Source organism: Electrophorus electricus, chromosome 11 (assembly GCF_013358815.1).
Source record: "Electrophorus electricus isolate fEleEle1 chromosome 11, fEleEle1.pri, whole genome shotgun sequence".
Classification (NCBI taxonomy): Eukaryota; Metazoa; Chordata; class Actinopteri; order Gymnotiformes; family Gymnotidae; genus Electrophorus; species Electrophorus electricus.
Genome location: NC_049545.1, coordinates 12,163,658 through 12,177,500, shown reverse-complemented (window position 1 = coordinate 12,177,500; position 13,843 = coordinate 12,163,658). Strand labels below are relative to the sequence as shown.

The 13,843-nt window shown below is 43.8% G+C and overlaps 1 protein-coding gene across 2 annotated transcripts in view; it reads left to right on the top strand.

Annotated features, from left to right (window-relative positions):
* Window positions 1–13,843, top strand: part of prkceb (protein kinase C, epsilon b) — a 67,477-nt gene that overhangs the window by 28,753 nt on the left and 24,881 nt on the right. The window contains exons 1-8 of one of the 2 annotated variants that reach the window (XM_027002513.2): window positions 433–779; window positions 10,590–10,752; window positions 11,185–11,219; window positions 11,365–11,453; window positions 11,633–11,762; window positions 11,874–12,016; window positions 12,624–12,717; window positions 13,188–13,402. In XM_027002513.2, the coding sequence (XP_026858314.1) occupies window positions 764–779; window positions 10,590–10,752; window positions 11,185–11,219; window positions 11,365–11,453; window positions 11,633–11,762; window positions 11,874–12,016; window positions 12,624–12,717; window positions 13,188–13,402 (885 nt within the window). In that variant the 5' untranslated portion in view covers window positions 433–763. Of the gene's footprint in view, window positions 1–432; window positions 780–10,589; window positions 10,753–11,184; window positions 11,220–11,364; window positions 11,454–11,632; window positions 11,763–11,873; window positions 12,017–12,623; window positions 12,718–13,187; window positions 13,403–13,843 lie in introns of those variants that run through there. The other variant, XM_027002512.2, reaches the window with a different exon arrangement.

The following is a 13,843-nucleotide window of genomic DNA, read 5'->3' as shown; positions in this document are numbered from 1 at the left end:
GTGGCTGGTCATTCTGTACTGCCTTAGCGGGAACGAGGTAGGATGCAGGTGCAGAGAGATGTTTAATATAAGCGCGGAAAATTTAACAAAAATAAATGGGAGGCTAACGCAGAGGCTAAAACAGATGCGAAACACTAGGGAACACTAAGGCAATCCAAAACAAACAAAAAAAAACAAGTAAAAAGGCAATGGAATATAACAACAACAGAGTAGAGACATAGGCTGAGTAATGGAATAACAACAGCACAGACATAGACAGAACCCATGACACAAACTAGCAAGCAACAGTGACAATCACAGAGAAACAGGAAAAAAAAAAAAAAATCTCAGGGGGCTTAAATATTCAAACTGACGAGGTAATAACAAGACACACGTGAAACCAATAACAGGCGGAGAACAAAACAAGGGGGTGGAACAGAACAAAACCAAAACAAGGAAGCACCTGGAAACAAAACCAGGAAGAAAACAGAAAGCGCTTGAAAGCTAGAGATAGCAGAATAACCACAATTTATTTTACATTGGGAAGACTCCTCAACCTTTTTATCTCCTCGGCTCACGAGAACGAAGAGATACACACTGAGGCCTTTCCTGCCAGTAATCCGAGAAGACCCACCCTACTCTGCTTCTGATTGGCTAGTAGTTATTGCCTTCGTTTGTTAGGAGTGAGATGCTTATGGTAAGAATATCAGGGTCAGAGCCTGAGCCTGAGAATTTATAAAAGGCAGAGTAGGAGTGGGTCTTCGCAGCATGTGGGTGGGAAAAAATGCAGTCCAGAGAAGGTAAACAAGTCTTTCTGAACTTTTGCTGTTGTCAGTCATCCAACCCCCGCCCCCGAAAAATTTCTCCTCGGATCTGCAGAAATCTCATAGGTGAATTCATTTGATCTCAAAACAGCGAATTTGGGCAAAGGTTCAGGAATTTGCATCTCTGATTATTACTTTCAATGCAACATTTTAGAATTTTAGAATGTACTTTAGTTAATAGTACATTATGGTCCAAACCCTCCAACGCCCCTTTCAGCTTTTTTTCAGCAGTTCATTTTGCTGCAGCTGCTTGGTTTTCCTCAGCCCCCGGTTTGTCATAGATGTAGTTTTGGTGCAACTATATCTAGAGTTGATCTCAACCTTGAGTTGAAGATGTCAACCATTTCATGTTGTTTTTTTTCCCCCAGAAAGAAAAAAAAAAAAAAGATTGGTGGTTGATGCATTAACATGCATTTTCTTTTTAAAATTCAAATTCTTAGCCCTTTAATTTGTGGTGTCTAATGTAATAGCAATAACAATCTGAGACTGTAACATCTACAGTTTCATGAACATTTAAACACAAGCCACTTGGATGTAATAACTGGATGTAATGTATACCCTTGGTTATGTGTGGGATTTGTAATGTGCTGGTAAAAATTATTGTTGGGTTGTATAAAATTTATGAAATATTTTTTACCTAATGCATTATCATTATGTAAGTTAAAATCGTCATTAAGAAGCATCTTATCACAGCAAGTACCACAGAGAGACAATAGTTGAGAAACACAGATAGAGAAAGGGGTGTTTGTTTTGGTGGATGGTAAACTGTCATTAGCAGTGAGCGTTCTGCCATTTCTATGTTAAATTAAAATCATATTGATACCACAGAAAGCCACAGCAGATAACAACGTGTCTTAAGGTTTGTAGAGATTTATGCAGATAAACGCTATTGGTCTGTTACTTCACCCTCTGCTGTTCACTTAATGACTTAATTACACAATTAGAAGTGTAGAGGCCTGGTATTCTGAAGAAATAGTAAACTCATACAAAATGTGATAAATATGTGCCAGCTTGAACTGGACATTTATAGGCCTTCTCTGTTCTATAGCAACTATGCGATGCGGCGTGACGCGGTGCGAAACGCCTGGTTTGCAGTGGCTTTAATGCTGAAAGTAGCGCGTTGCACTGTCAGGCACATTGATTTGTACACCCTTAAATGTGACTAATGGACTAATACCTTCTATTCATAACAAGTATAGAGGCACTACAGCATTTGCTGAAAATATGGTTAGTAACAAAGTATATAATGACTACCTTCAAACCTATATTTTTAAGTCCTGGTTAGCTAGCTCAGAGGTTAAAGTACATGATTTGTTATTGGAAGGTTGTTGGGCCATGTTGGGCCCCTCAGCAAGACCCTTAACCCTCAAGTCGTAGTCACTCATAATTGTAAGTTGCTTTGGATAAAAGTGTCAGGTAAATGTAGCTTATGTTATCTAGCTAACATTATCCCACAGAAAAATATTTTTGTTGATTGGATACTGAATGAGAAGTGACTTGTTATTCCCCTTTATTCCATTTGAGTGCAGCTTTTAAGCATGTAGAGAAATTACTGTTTTAATGGATTGCTGATAGTCCATAATGATCTAAAAAAGTTCTGTGCCTAATTACTTCAGGGAGGCATCTCTGGTCTTGAGAATGATTTCCACCTCACCCCAAGACCAGGACAAGACCCATTCTAATTGATATTGAAACCAAGACCGAGACCTCACTCGAGTACTACAACACTAAGTTCCTTCAGCAGTTTGCTCTGATGAGCAGATGTGTCATTAACTAAGCACTAATGTCTCCGTTTTTACTTTTCTAGCATTGTCTAAAACTCCATTGCCTGAAGGACATGAGATAAAAGCATAACCTGTAGTGAGTCTGTTTCACGTGCTTTACAGTCACCTCTTATTTTCCGATGTTGTGAGCGTTGATTCTAGAGAGGATGGGAGCTGAGGGCTTCAAACCAAACCCGTTGCTCGAAGCGAGCTCTGGCCGTCGTGTCAGTGGAGACCTCAGCCTTCGCTGATGTTTGCGAACGTAGATGTTTGCGGACTTTATCGATCATGGGGGTGAACGGGATGATCCCCGGCCTTAGCGGCAGGGAGGGAGTAAAGGCTGCTGTCAAAGTGCTCCTGCCGCCTTGGGACACGCCCCTCCTGTGACCTAGATCCAGATAGATTGGTGGCACTAGCAAAACAGGAGACATCACAAGCCATTTCTAGATATTTTTTCTGTCCATAGAATTTGGTCTGTTGATATAACAGAACAGTGCTATAATTTGCTGCTCCGGAGACTCGAGTTCTTTACTCAGATGTTGGAGCTCCCTGTTCTCCTTAGTCGCCATTTTGTGATTTAAAATCAACACAAAAAACTCTAATAACTCATTTTGGACATTTCTACAGCGATGTGACTACAGCCACTCAGACTTTGACTCTACAAATTTGACTCCGCAAATTTGACTCTACTCCCTCTCTCTCCACACACCCCCTGGTGCGTGCGGATGTGTATGTGTGTGCGGGTCTGTGTGTGTGTGTGTGTGTGTGTGTGTGTGTGTGTGTGTGTGTGTGTGTGTGTGTGTGTGTGTGTGTGTGTGTGCATCCAGCCATGCAGCACAGCACTAAAAGCCTCATGCCAGATGGCTAGTTAGATAAGCAAGAAAGGCCTGCTGTTGCTATTCAATATGATCTTTGTTATGTCTGTGGCCCGGCAGCTACGCGATGCCGATTGGGGTGCCCGTTCTCTCAGGAGACCCTTTGCGTACCCTGCCTCTCATTATCCTAAGCCCCGCCTCTACCTTTCCCAAATCACGGCAGGGATCAGGCGCCATGCAGGGCATCACGCTACATGCTGACGATCCTTTCCAAGCTCACCGCTCCTTTCGAGAGCAAGCGTGCTTCAGAATGACGGGGCGGGGGCTGACTGACCTTCCCATGTCATTACCTGATGCGTGTCCTCCAACAGATGCATGTCACTGGAATGCTCCATGGGTTCTGTCAGACGTGGCGCAGAGCGCTCGAAAAGAGGACGGCGTGGCCGCCTTTCATCACCTGGCTCGATGGCGCGTTCCCAATGCTCTCTACCCTGTCGTGTGCGTTTGGAAGCGCGGCAGAGCTCTATTGCTGTTCCCTTCAAAAGGGACCGGTGACCAGCCCACAGGGCAGACTTTGCAGTAGCTTTTCTGGTCTACTGGCTGGAGAACTGAGCACGGTTGTTGGTTAACTAATGTTTTAATGAGGCCAGGTTGGGGGGACAGGCTTTGAGTGGTGAACATGAAAACATACCAGTGGAGTGGGGTATGAGGGGCCCTCTACACACTTGACACTTGCTGTAGGTGTGAGTCTGCGTCATTAGACGCTACTTAGTGTCCGCCTGCGGACGCGCACGAGGGAACAAAGGTTGTCTGAGAGAAATATTACAGAGATATATTAGACAATAATATTAGAGAGAAATATTATAGAGATATATTAGAAGTTCTGGTGTGCCTCTGCTGACAGGCGAAAGATGTCAGGGTGACTGACAATGTAATTAATACCTGTTGTCTTCCATTGATGAGCAGACAGCTCCCCACCTTCAAGGGGATAGCTGCGGCTGTTGCCAGGCAGCCGTTGCCTGTTGCTAGGCGATGGTTGCTTTAAGGGGCCAGAGGGGTAAAAGGGAGGACCTGGATTGCATGTGGATGAGGCATCGGTTATGACTTGAGCTTTTGTGGCTAGAAAGAGCTGCCGTGTCACATACTTGACATTACTTTTGAAGGAGCTCTTTGGATCCTCTCAAACACTCTCCTCCTTTGTCACTCTTTTTGTTGTGTGATGAGTTTTTTATACTGTACTTTGGCAGCTTGACTAACTTTAAGAAATGCATGCATGAGCTCACTCTTATTGAGGTCAGACTCAGATTCAAAACGTTATGGGATAAAGAGAGCATATACCCTGTAGACTTTAAAAAGCAGACTTAGAGGAGGACCATGTGTGTATTTGGGATGGAGCGTGTGTGTGCCATTGAGTGTGAGAATGTGCGCTGGCGTGCGGTGGACTTAGAGGAGGAAGCCAGAGCCAAGATGTTCTCACTCACGCTGAGTGTGTTAATGAGTGAGATGTGGTAAATGACCTGCCATACCACCGAGACAATAGCACGTGTGGCCCTGCATGTCCGTCTCATCAGTTAAACCCTCCATATCTCTTGCACAATGATCGCTTTCAGTTCACCAGAGAAGCATTTGTGTTCTAGGACTGGACCAATTGGATCACTTCAACCACTCCGCTTATGTCTAAGTGAACACTAATAGACAACTGACATCATGAGGGCCATTACTTGGACGTGCTGAGAAATATTCAGCAGAAGTTGGAAGATTTTGAATGTCTGTGTGTTCTGAGGAACTTTGGAACTTTTTCCAACTAGACATTCACTGGCCTACACACACAAGTTAGCAGCCAGTGATGCGAAGAAAAACAGTTTAAGTCTCTAAAGGATATGTAGACAAAAGTCATCCCTTATGCTTAACTAGGATATTTTGGCAATTAGAGCTTTTGAAAGATGTTACTGCAAAAAGTCAACACGTATGTTCAGATACCCAGTACAAACAGTACAGGTATTATACAATACATAGTACAAATAGTAGTACATACCACAAATATTAGTACAAACATTTGTAGCTGCCTAGTACAAACATTAGTAGAGTTATACAATACAAACACTAGTATACATACCTAGTACAAACACTGGCCTAATACAAACAATAGTACAGTGACCTAATACAAACAATAGTACAGTCACCTAGCACAAACACTAATAGAGTTATCTAGTACAAACACTAGTAGTTACCTAGTACAAACACTAATAGAGCTGTCTAGTACAAACACTAGTAGTTACCTAGTACAAACACTAATAGAGTTACCTAGTACAAACACTAGTAGAGTTACCTAGTACAAACACTGGTAGAGTTATCTAGTACAAATACTGGTAGAGTGTTGCTGGACCCACTTGTTCTTACATTTACATTTATGGCATTTAGCTGAGAGACGAGACTAGAGATAGAATATAGACTGAATACAGAATCACAGAATACTGAAAGATCAAATGTAGATCAAATGTATTGTGTGTGTGATATATCTGTCATATAATGGATATTTATTTGTATTAGCTTTATCACAGATTCACCCCTGGGCTGTAGCATTTAGATATGGTTTTGAATATTAAAGAGTATAAAATGTTATAATAATTATTATTTATTTATTAAAACAGTGAATTCTTGGAAGGAGTTGTTTGAGGTATTTTGGTCTTTTTATACTTAAGGTCTATTAAACATGGTCACATTTCTTTTTCTCTGTATGTATAGGGTCGGTTACGTGCGATTTGGCTTTCTTTATAAACTGCAGACACTGAGCGAGATCTTGGTTAGGATCTGCAATGTAGAGCTACTCTGCAATTCATATTTACTTTGCAGGGCCAAATAGCCTCTCTCTCTCTCTCTCTCTCTCTCTCTCTCTCTCTCTCTCTCTCTCTCTCTCTCTCTCTCTATGTATCTCTGACAGTCTCTGTATCACTCTCCTGTTTGCAGCAGTTGGCCTGAAAAGAGGATGTGGGCGATTCATGTGTAATAATCAAATGAGACACTCTTTTCAGTGGCATCAGTGTGAGACTAGACAGATGCCACTTGTCCTGTGCCCATAGATGGAGCTAAAAGCAGGCATAGGATTATCTGCCATTATTAACAGAAGGAGACAGAGACAGCCAAGACCGCTACTTGCTGGAGTTGCAGTATCAGTATCAATAATGCAGCACAGTGACCCTGAGCCCAATGCCAGAGTGCATCCTCAATTTTATTGTTTACAATTAATCAAATGCATTTCACTTTATTGTGGCCTACAGGTGTCAATGGACAAGTGTGCATGTTTTGGTGTGCATGTTTTGAATGTCTGCATGTGAGTTTGCAAAAGGCTCCAATTTGCAATATGTAAATATGTACAATGTACAAAATCACAACCTGTAATATACAAACCTCAAAATTGTTTGTGTGCTTTGCAAGTCCTGATCAATCTCAGATCAATGTTGTGTGTGCAGTGTGATCATTATATCATTAAATCATTGTAAATTAATCATTGTAAATCCACAATACATGTTGCAATTGAAATACAGTAGCAATATAATTCCAGTATATGTGTTTGCATGTGTGTTTGTGTACAAACTTGCTTGTGTGTGTGTGTGTGTGTGTGTGTGTGTGTGTGTGTGTGTGTGTGTGTGCTTATATCTCGCCACCAGTACTAGCCTGGCCAATGTGAATGTGGAAATGTTTCTTTTTTGTAATTAGTCTACTGTCACTCTAACCTTTGCTAACTAAAGGTGACAGTTACAGCCAAGCGCTGCACTTTCCCTGCTACAGTAACGTTAGCTACGTCTGTAGCTTTGCAGCAGACATGCTCTAAAGCGCGGAGGGTTAGGTGGGCCTGACTAACAGGGACCTAGGTCTTAGTTCATCCACAAAAAGTAGATTTTATTTGTGTGTGTTTGTGTGAATATATTTTTTGATTAAAATATTTTAAAATATATTTAATAATAATAATACATTGTGTTTTATATCGCTTTTCAAGGATCCAAAGACACTTAAAATAGTCAATACAACCAAAGAGACATTGATAGACATATAAACAACATACAGTATACATAACAAAATTATTTCACACTTCATTTTGGTTAAACAGTGCCCATGTGTGTATATGAAAATTATTTGATATTATTCGCCTAATATATGCAAAATGTGTGTATGTGTACATGCTATGATAAAGGCTGTGATATGATCTTTTTTTTTTACTGGTGAACATAAAGAGTTTCAGTATAACATTAAATATATTAGATAATGGTTTGCAGTAATGTCATTTTACATTTAGATTTATTTTAATTTACTACTTTTACTTCTATAATGCAAAAATAACAAGCTATAAAAGTCAGTTTTATAGAATCCACACTCAAGTATAAAAGTAATCCTAATTTGATACTAAGGAGAAGTGATTATCAGTGCTAATATTGAACAATGCATTCTGAACTCAACCATATTTTGGTGCAGGAGCTGTGGACTTTTTAATCCTCTTGGTACGCAATAAGTCCAAGAGAGTACATAATAAATAAAAGGTTTCCAGATCAGACATAAACATTTTCCCAGGCCATGGATAGCTGCGGGTCATCATCACTTCTCATCATCATGTAGCATTCAGACTAATGGAATTTATGGAAAGCATTTTAATTATTTTCCTGGGAAATGTCAACTTTTTCATATTGCCAATTTAACTTTATAGCTCTAAATGGGTTTTTGGATTGCGAATGTGTTTGTACTGGGTTGCATTCAGTGTGGGGATATTCCAGTCAAATTTGTACAGACATGTCCAACATGATATCAGCTGACACCCATTAACCTTTGAACATGGGAAATAATTAGAGTTGAAAAGGAGCTGTGCACTGTGGGGCTTTAAGAAAGCAGTGAACGGATTCCCTTAAATACATATTAAACTGGTGCTTTTTGCTTTGCTCATCTGGGGAACAAATTTGCTACGCACACACTTACACCTTAGGGCTTGACCCCTGTTTTCGTAACAAAAATCCAGACCTGTTAGGTGTTCATTCCCATTAAAATGTATGTAAAACACTGACCAGGCACTTTATTATAAACACCTTATAATATTTTATTGATTAGAAACACAGTTAGAGCCCAAAGTCCATGTTTCGCGTAAGCTATTCTGTGGCCCTTCAAATACTTGGCCTCAGGACAGTGTGTTTGTGTGTGTGTGTGTGTGTGTGTGTGTGTGTGTGTGTGTGTGTGTGTGTGTGTGTGTGTGTGTGTGTGTGTGTGTGTGTGTATTTGGATATTGGACCACCTGCCAGACAGCACTGACAATGATACCTGTACCAGCTCAGCACATGCTGCCGTGTCAGTGGTGGTACTGCTGCTACTAGGACAAGGTCATCCTAGTGGTGACTGACAGCCCAACAGGGTAACAGCTAGCTAGGCGTTCACCATCTAGTGCAGTGGTTAGTGCCTATAAACACAACAAAACCATAGCTACAGGAGAAACCTATTGTTGACAGACCACATGTGGTCACCTGGCTCTCTCTCTATGCCCCTGCTGGAGAGAAATCACTTATGTTATGACTAATACATGACATGTCATACAAACAGCTGAGATTTCACTCCATCTTGGTCACAAGTTTCTCTGTGTTTCGACATAACTGAGGTTAGAACTGAAACCAATGCTGGCATGTCTCTGTCTCTTGTGTGTTCTGCAGCTATATACATCTGTTCTTTGTAAACTGGCTTCAGACAGTTTATTTTGCAGTATCATGCACTTATAATTACTGTATGCAGTTCCATTAAAGAGGCTCATACAAATCATTTGATAGACACTTGGAACTTAAGTCAATTCTGATTTCATTTAGAAGTGCATCCAGTGCATTTTGGCTGAACCTGAATATATGAATCCATTAAGATAATCCTAATTACATTCCAGGCTGAAACAGCTCTATGATCGTGATGAGGAACGCCATGCGGCTGACTGGATTATAAAACATAGTTTTCATTGTCAGTATTTATCATTTTCGTTTGGACACATGACTCCTCTCCAGGGGATCGTTTTGAGCCCTGCATTGCCGCCTGCCTGTTTCTGTTTTTGGCTTGACAAAACTATAGGCCCTTTCCGAAACCATACACCCAGGACGTTTATTAATAATATTATACCATAGCTTCCATGTCAAATTGGTACCGTTTTTGATGACAGGCCTGGGTTTCTCGCTCTGTCTCAGGGGTGACAAAGACAGCCTGATACAATCACATTACATGTGGGAATGCTCAAGCGTGATTACTGTTCTACATTCTCCACGGAGACAGTGAATGAGAGAGATTCTCATGTGTCCTGTGACCTCGTTCAGTTGTCCGGTGTGAGCGTCCGACGGCTTTCCGATACGATGTTTTTGTCCCGGCTGTGCGCCGTCAATCCATTTGATCGCTACCTCTGCGTAGCCTTGGGGGGTCACGATTAGCGTTCTGGTATGAGAGACACTTTGTACTGTAGTGGGAAGGTGTTCATACGCAGCAGCAGTGCAATATAACATTTCTAACACAGAACGTTATGCTCGAGAGAAGTGCTGTTGCAGAATGCGCAAAGTTCTGCCAGTTTTCAGTGGTAAAACTTCAGTCACTTTTCCGGCTTCTGCTGGCTTAGACCAGGTGTTCTCACACTGAGCGACGGAGGATATCAAGTGACCCCCCCTCAGAAGAGTCCGAGCTGCAGCCCACAGCACACTCCTACTGCAGTGTTTTAACTCTGCCTTACAGGGAAGCCGCATATGGCTAGGTTTTTAAAATCATTTTGCTTGGCGCTTCTGTAGCTCCACCTTATGGTGCAAATGTGTATCGCAAGCTCCACTGAGGCAAATCACGTGGCATTGATTTTAATCTTGCACTTCATACATGTCTGATATTTATTCTGAGTACATCATGCAATAAAAACATTTCCATTGTTTGCATATGTGTGGCGTGTTCTCTAGCAAAGATGCATTTAAAGTGTAAACTGGCATCATTTCTAAATTCCATGGAATATGTTGACAGTTAACATTAAGAAAGATCTCAGTTTTTGTTTGTGATTTTCCAGCACATAGAACACACTGCCAAATATGATGGGAGATCGCTGGCTACACTTCACATATAGCTCAGACCTATAGCGCAGAGTCTTGCAGAAGATAATATAATATATTGCATTAAGCGTGCACATTATGGGCCATAAACGCACGTGTGTGGGCCTGTCCGTTTACCAGGAGGCGGCTGCGAGAATGAGGAGCGGGTGTTTCGTGAGCGCGTGCGGCCCAGGAAGAGGCAGGGTGCCGTGCGCAGGAGAGTGCACCAGGTCAACGGACACAAGTTCATGGCCACCTACCTGCGGCAGCCCACCTACTGCTCACACTGCCGTGACTTCATCTGGTGAGTGGCAGCCTCCCATCAACCCCGTGTCCCGTTTACCGTTTCCGCAGAAGGGCCCCGAGCCCCGCGGCCATGGCGGGAGCAGGGGTCATGGGCCGGCACGGCCGACGCGTCCTCCTGCATGGACATGCACTGCCAAGCGCAGCGCTGTATGTAGGCAGCAGGCCGCCTGTTCTCCGCACCCAACTGATCAGGAGGGTCTGGCCAGGATGTGTTCAAAAGGGCCCTCCCGGCTAACTGGAGAAGGAGGGAAAACTGCAGGATAAACCCCGTCGGATGTAGCTTGGGGCTCTCTCCCTCTCTGTCTCAGTCTGGTTGGTTGGGTATGTCTGCGCGAGTGAACGCTTTGTGCGCGTGCTTGTTTGTTGCAGTGCTTGAACGGGAGCAAGCATTATAAAACGAACTGAGCCGTGTCCCTTTCTCTCCACGCAGGGGTGTCCTAGGCAAGCAGGGCTACCAGTGTCAAGGTAAATCCCAACACATCCTGCCATGCGTTGGTCTCACTATGCCCGGTGCATCACAGGAACGAGTGCGGCTGCTCTGTTGTACAGGAAAATCAAGGTGAGCACCGAGGTGCGTGTTTCCTCACTGCCTCTCTGTTTTGCCGCTCAGTGTGCACATGCGTGGTCCACAAACGCTGCCACCAGCTCATCATCACCAAATGCGCCGGCCTCAAGAAACAGGAGGACATGGCCGAGGAGGTGAGACATGGCCCATCTCCGCTTCAGCCCCGTGGTGGGGGGGTTGGACGAGGGATACGCCCCGGTGCTCTTTCAGTAGAGGGAATGAGGGTAGCAGCCATAACCATGCCAGTCCCGGACGACACAGCAGCTTTTATCGGGCTCACGGGCCTTTTCCGTGTTCTCGTCGCCCCCTGCAGGTGGGCTCGCAGCGCTTCAGTGTAAACATGCCTCACAAGTTCAGCATTCACAACTACAAGGTGCCCACTTTCTGTGATCACTGCGGCTCGCTGCTCTGGGGGCTAATGCGGCAGGGGCTGCAGTGCAAAGGTGAGCAAGACAACGTGACCCACACGCACACCCACCCACTCCTACATGCTTCAGAAAACAGACAAATCCTTTTTTGGCCATCTCTCTCTGTCTCTTCTGCCCTCTGCGCAGTTTGCAAGATGAATGTACACAGGCGCTGCGAAAGTAACGTTGCCCCTAACTGCGGGGTGGACGCGCGGGGGATCGCCAAAGTACTGTCCGACCTGGGGGTGACGCCTGATAAGATCTCCAGCAGCGTGCAGCGAAGGAAAAAGGCAAGCAGGGGTCACGGGGTCACAGAGCTCTCTGGACTCCGAAGGGGCACGGCTGAAGCCAGAAAATCACTTCAGTTAATTGCAGTGAATTCTCATTCACCTGCCAACACTCTTATACATGAACATTCTGGGAAAGTAAAGGCATAGGTTCGTGGGAATGTGGGAATGTCATCAACGCCTGCTGCAGCTTGCCTTTCATTCCTTTCAGATAAAGGTCCTAATATAGCAGGAACTGTGTCCTAGTTTCCTCCGGCTTCCCACTGCCTTCCGCAGACTCCTCACTGTTCTGTGCTGGTAATGAGGTTTACGCTGCCCTGCTTGTCGCTGAAAGTCTAGCCCTTTCAAGTTGTTGTTGTTGTTTTGTTTTTTTTTTTGGTCATTTCATTGCTTTTGTGAAGTCCTGGAACAGACTGACTACCTTATATCAGCACAGTGGGGGAGAGAAAGTGGATGAGAATGTTGCTAGTGTACTTGCATGCCCCACATTACTGGGCAAAGTGCTATAGTCAGCGTGTTGGCTGGGACGAAGGGATCAGACACGGCAGAGTATGCGTGTGATCCAAGTTCTGCACTGGCGCCGATGATGATGGTCCTATGTCCTGCACAGATTAGTCAAGGCCCAGATCCACAGCCTCTGCCGATTTCCCCACAAATGGAGGAGGACCGGTCCAAATCTGCACCCACGTCGCCATGTGACCAGGGTAAGCACACACTCAACATCTGTCGCCATGTGACCAGGGTGAGCACACACTCAACATGTCACCATATGACCAGGGTAAGCACACACTCAACATCTGTCGCCATGTGACTAGGGTAAGCACACAGTCAACATCTGTCGCCATGTGACCAGGGTGAGCACACACTCAACATCTGTCAACAGACTCCTTTGTTATCTAGATAGCAAATTATTTCAATGTCTGAACTGTTGTGAAACCAAATAATACTTCGCCAAATATCACCAGACTTTTTGTGAGATCAGGGAAAAAATGTTTTTTCAGCAATCAACGGCTGTGTAAATGTTGGTAACAAACGCTAATGTACGTCTGTTAGTGTTTGTTTGCTATGCTTTTATTATTTGAATGAAATGTATTGTAGCCCAATGGTGCATCTTCAGAGGGACTCTTCCTTGCTCGTTGTTGTTTGAGAAGGGCAGTTCCATTATATCCACCAGACATGAAGGATCTGGAAAACATGAGGAAGGCACTGTCATTCGACCACCAAGAGGAGGAGCATAAACCCGACCCGCCTCCATCCCCGAGCAAGGGCGGGTCCGAGGAGACGGGGGAGGGGCGCGAGAACGGGGAGGTGAAGACGCTGCAGACCAAGCGGATGAGCCTGGAGGATTTCAGCTTCATCAAAGTTCTTGGCAAGGGCAGCTTCGGCAAGGTAAGGCCCCCTCTCAGCAGAGCTTTTCTGGAGATGTTCATGAGCTTTGAAAAAGACTTGGCACTTTTATGGGGGTACATCACATCAGAATCTGAAACGCCGTATTTCAGTTTGAGTTTGTGGAGTGAAACGTGCTTTACTGCCAAGTAATGGATAAAGGGCCACGTGCGAGACCTGCTCACGTGAACAGATTCATTCTTTAATAGCTTTTTATGTGTGATTTAAGAGGACTTGCACAAATTTTCTCAGGTGAAAGATTTTCTCTTATGTTGATCGACAGCTGTTTGTTGAGTTTGAATATAAAAATGATGTTTTGATGAATAATCATGGTGCAATTATCCTCTTTGGATCTTGCGTTTAATTTCATTCTAAATAGCCACAATAGCCATTCGTCTGATCTGCTAAGGCCTATGTGTTGGACGTGGAGTGCAAATTAGCTTT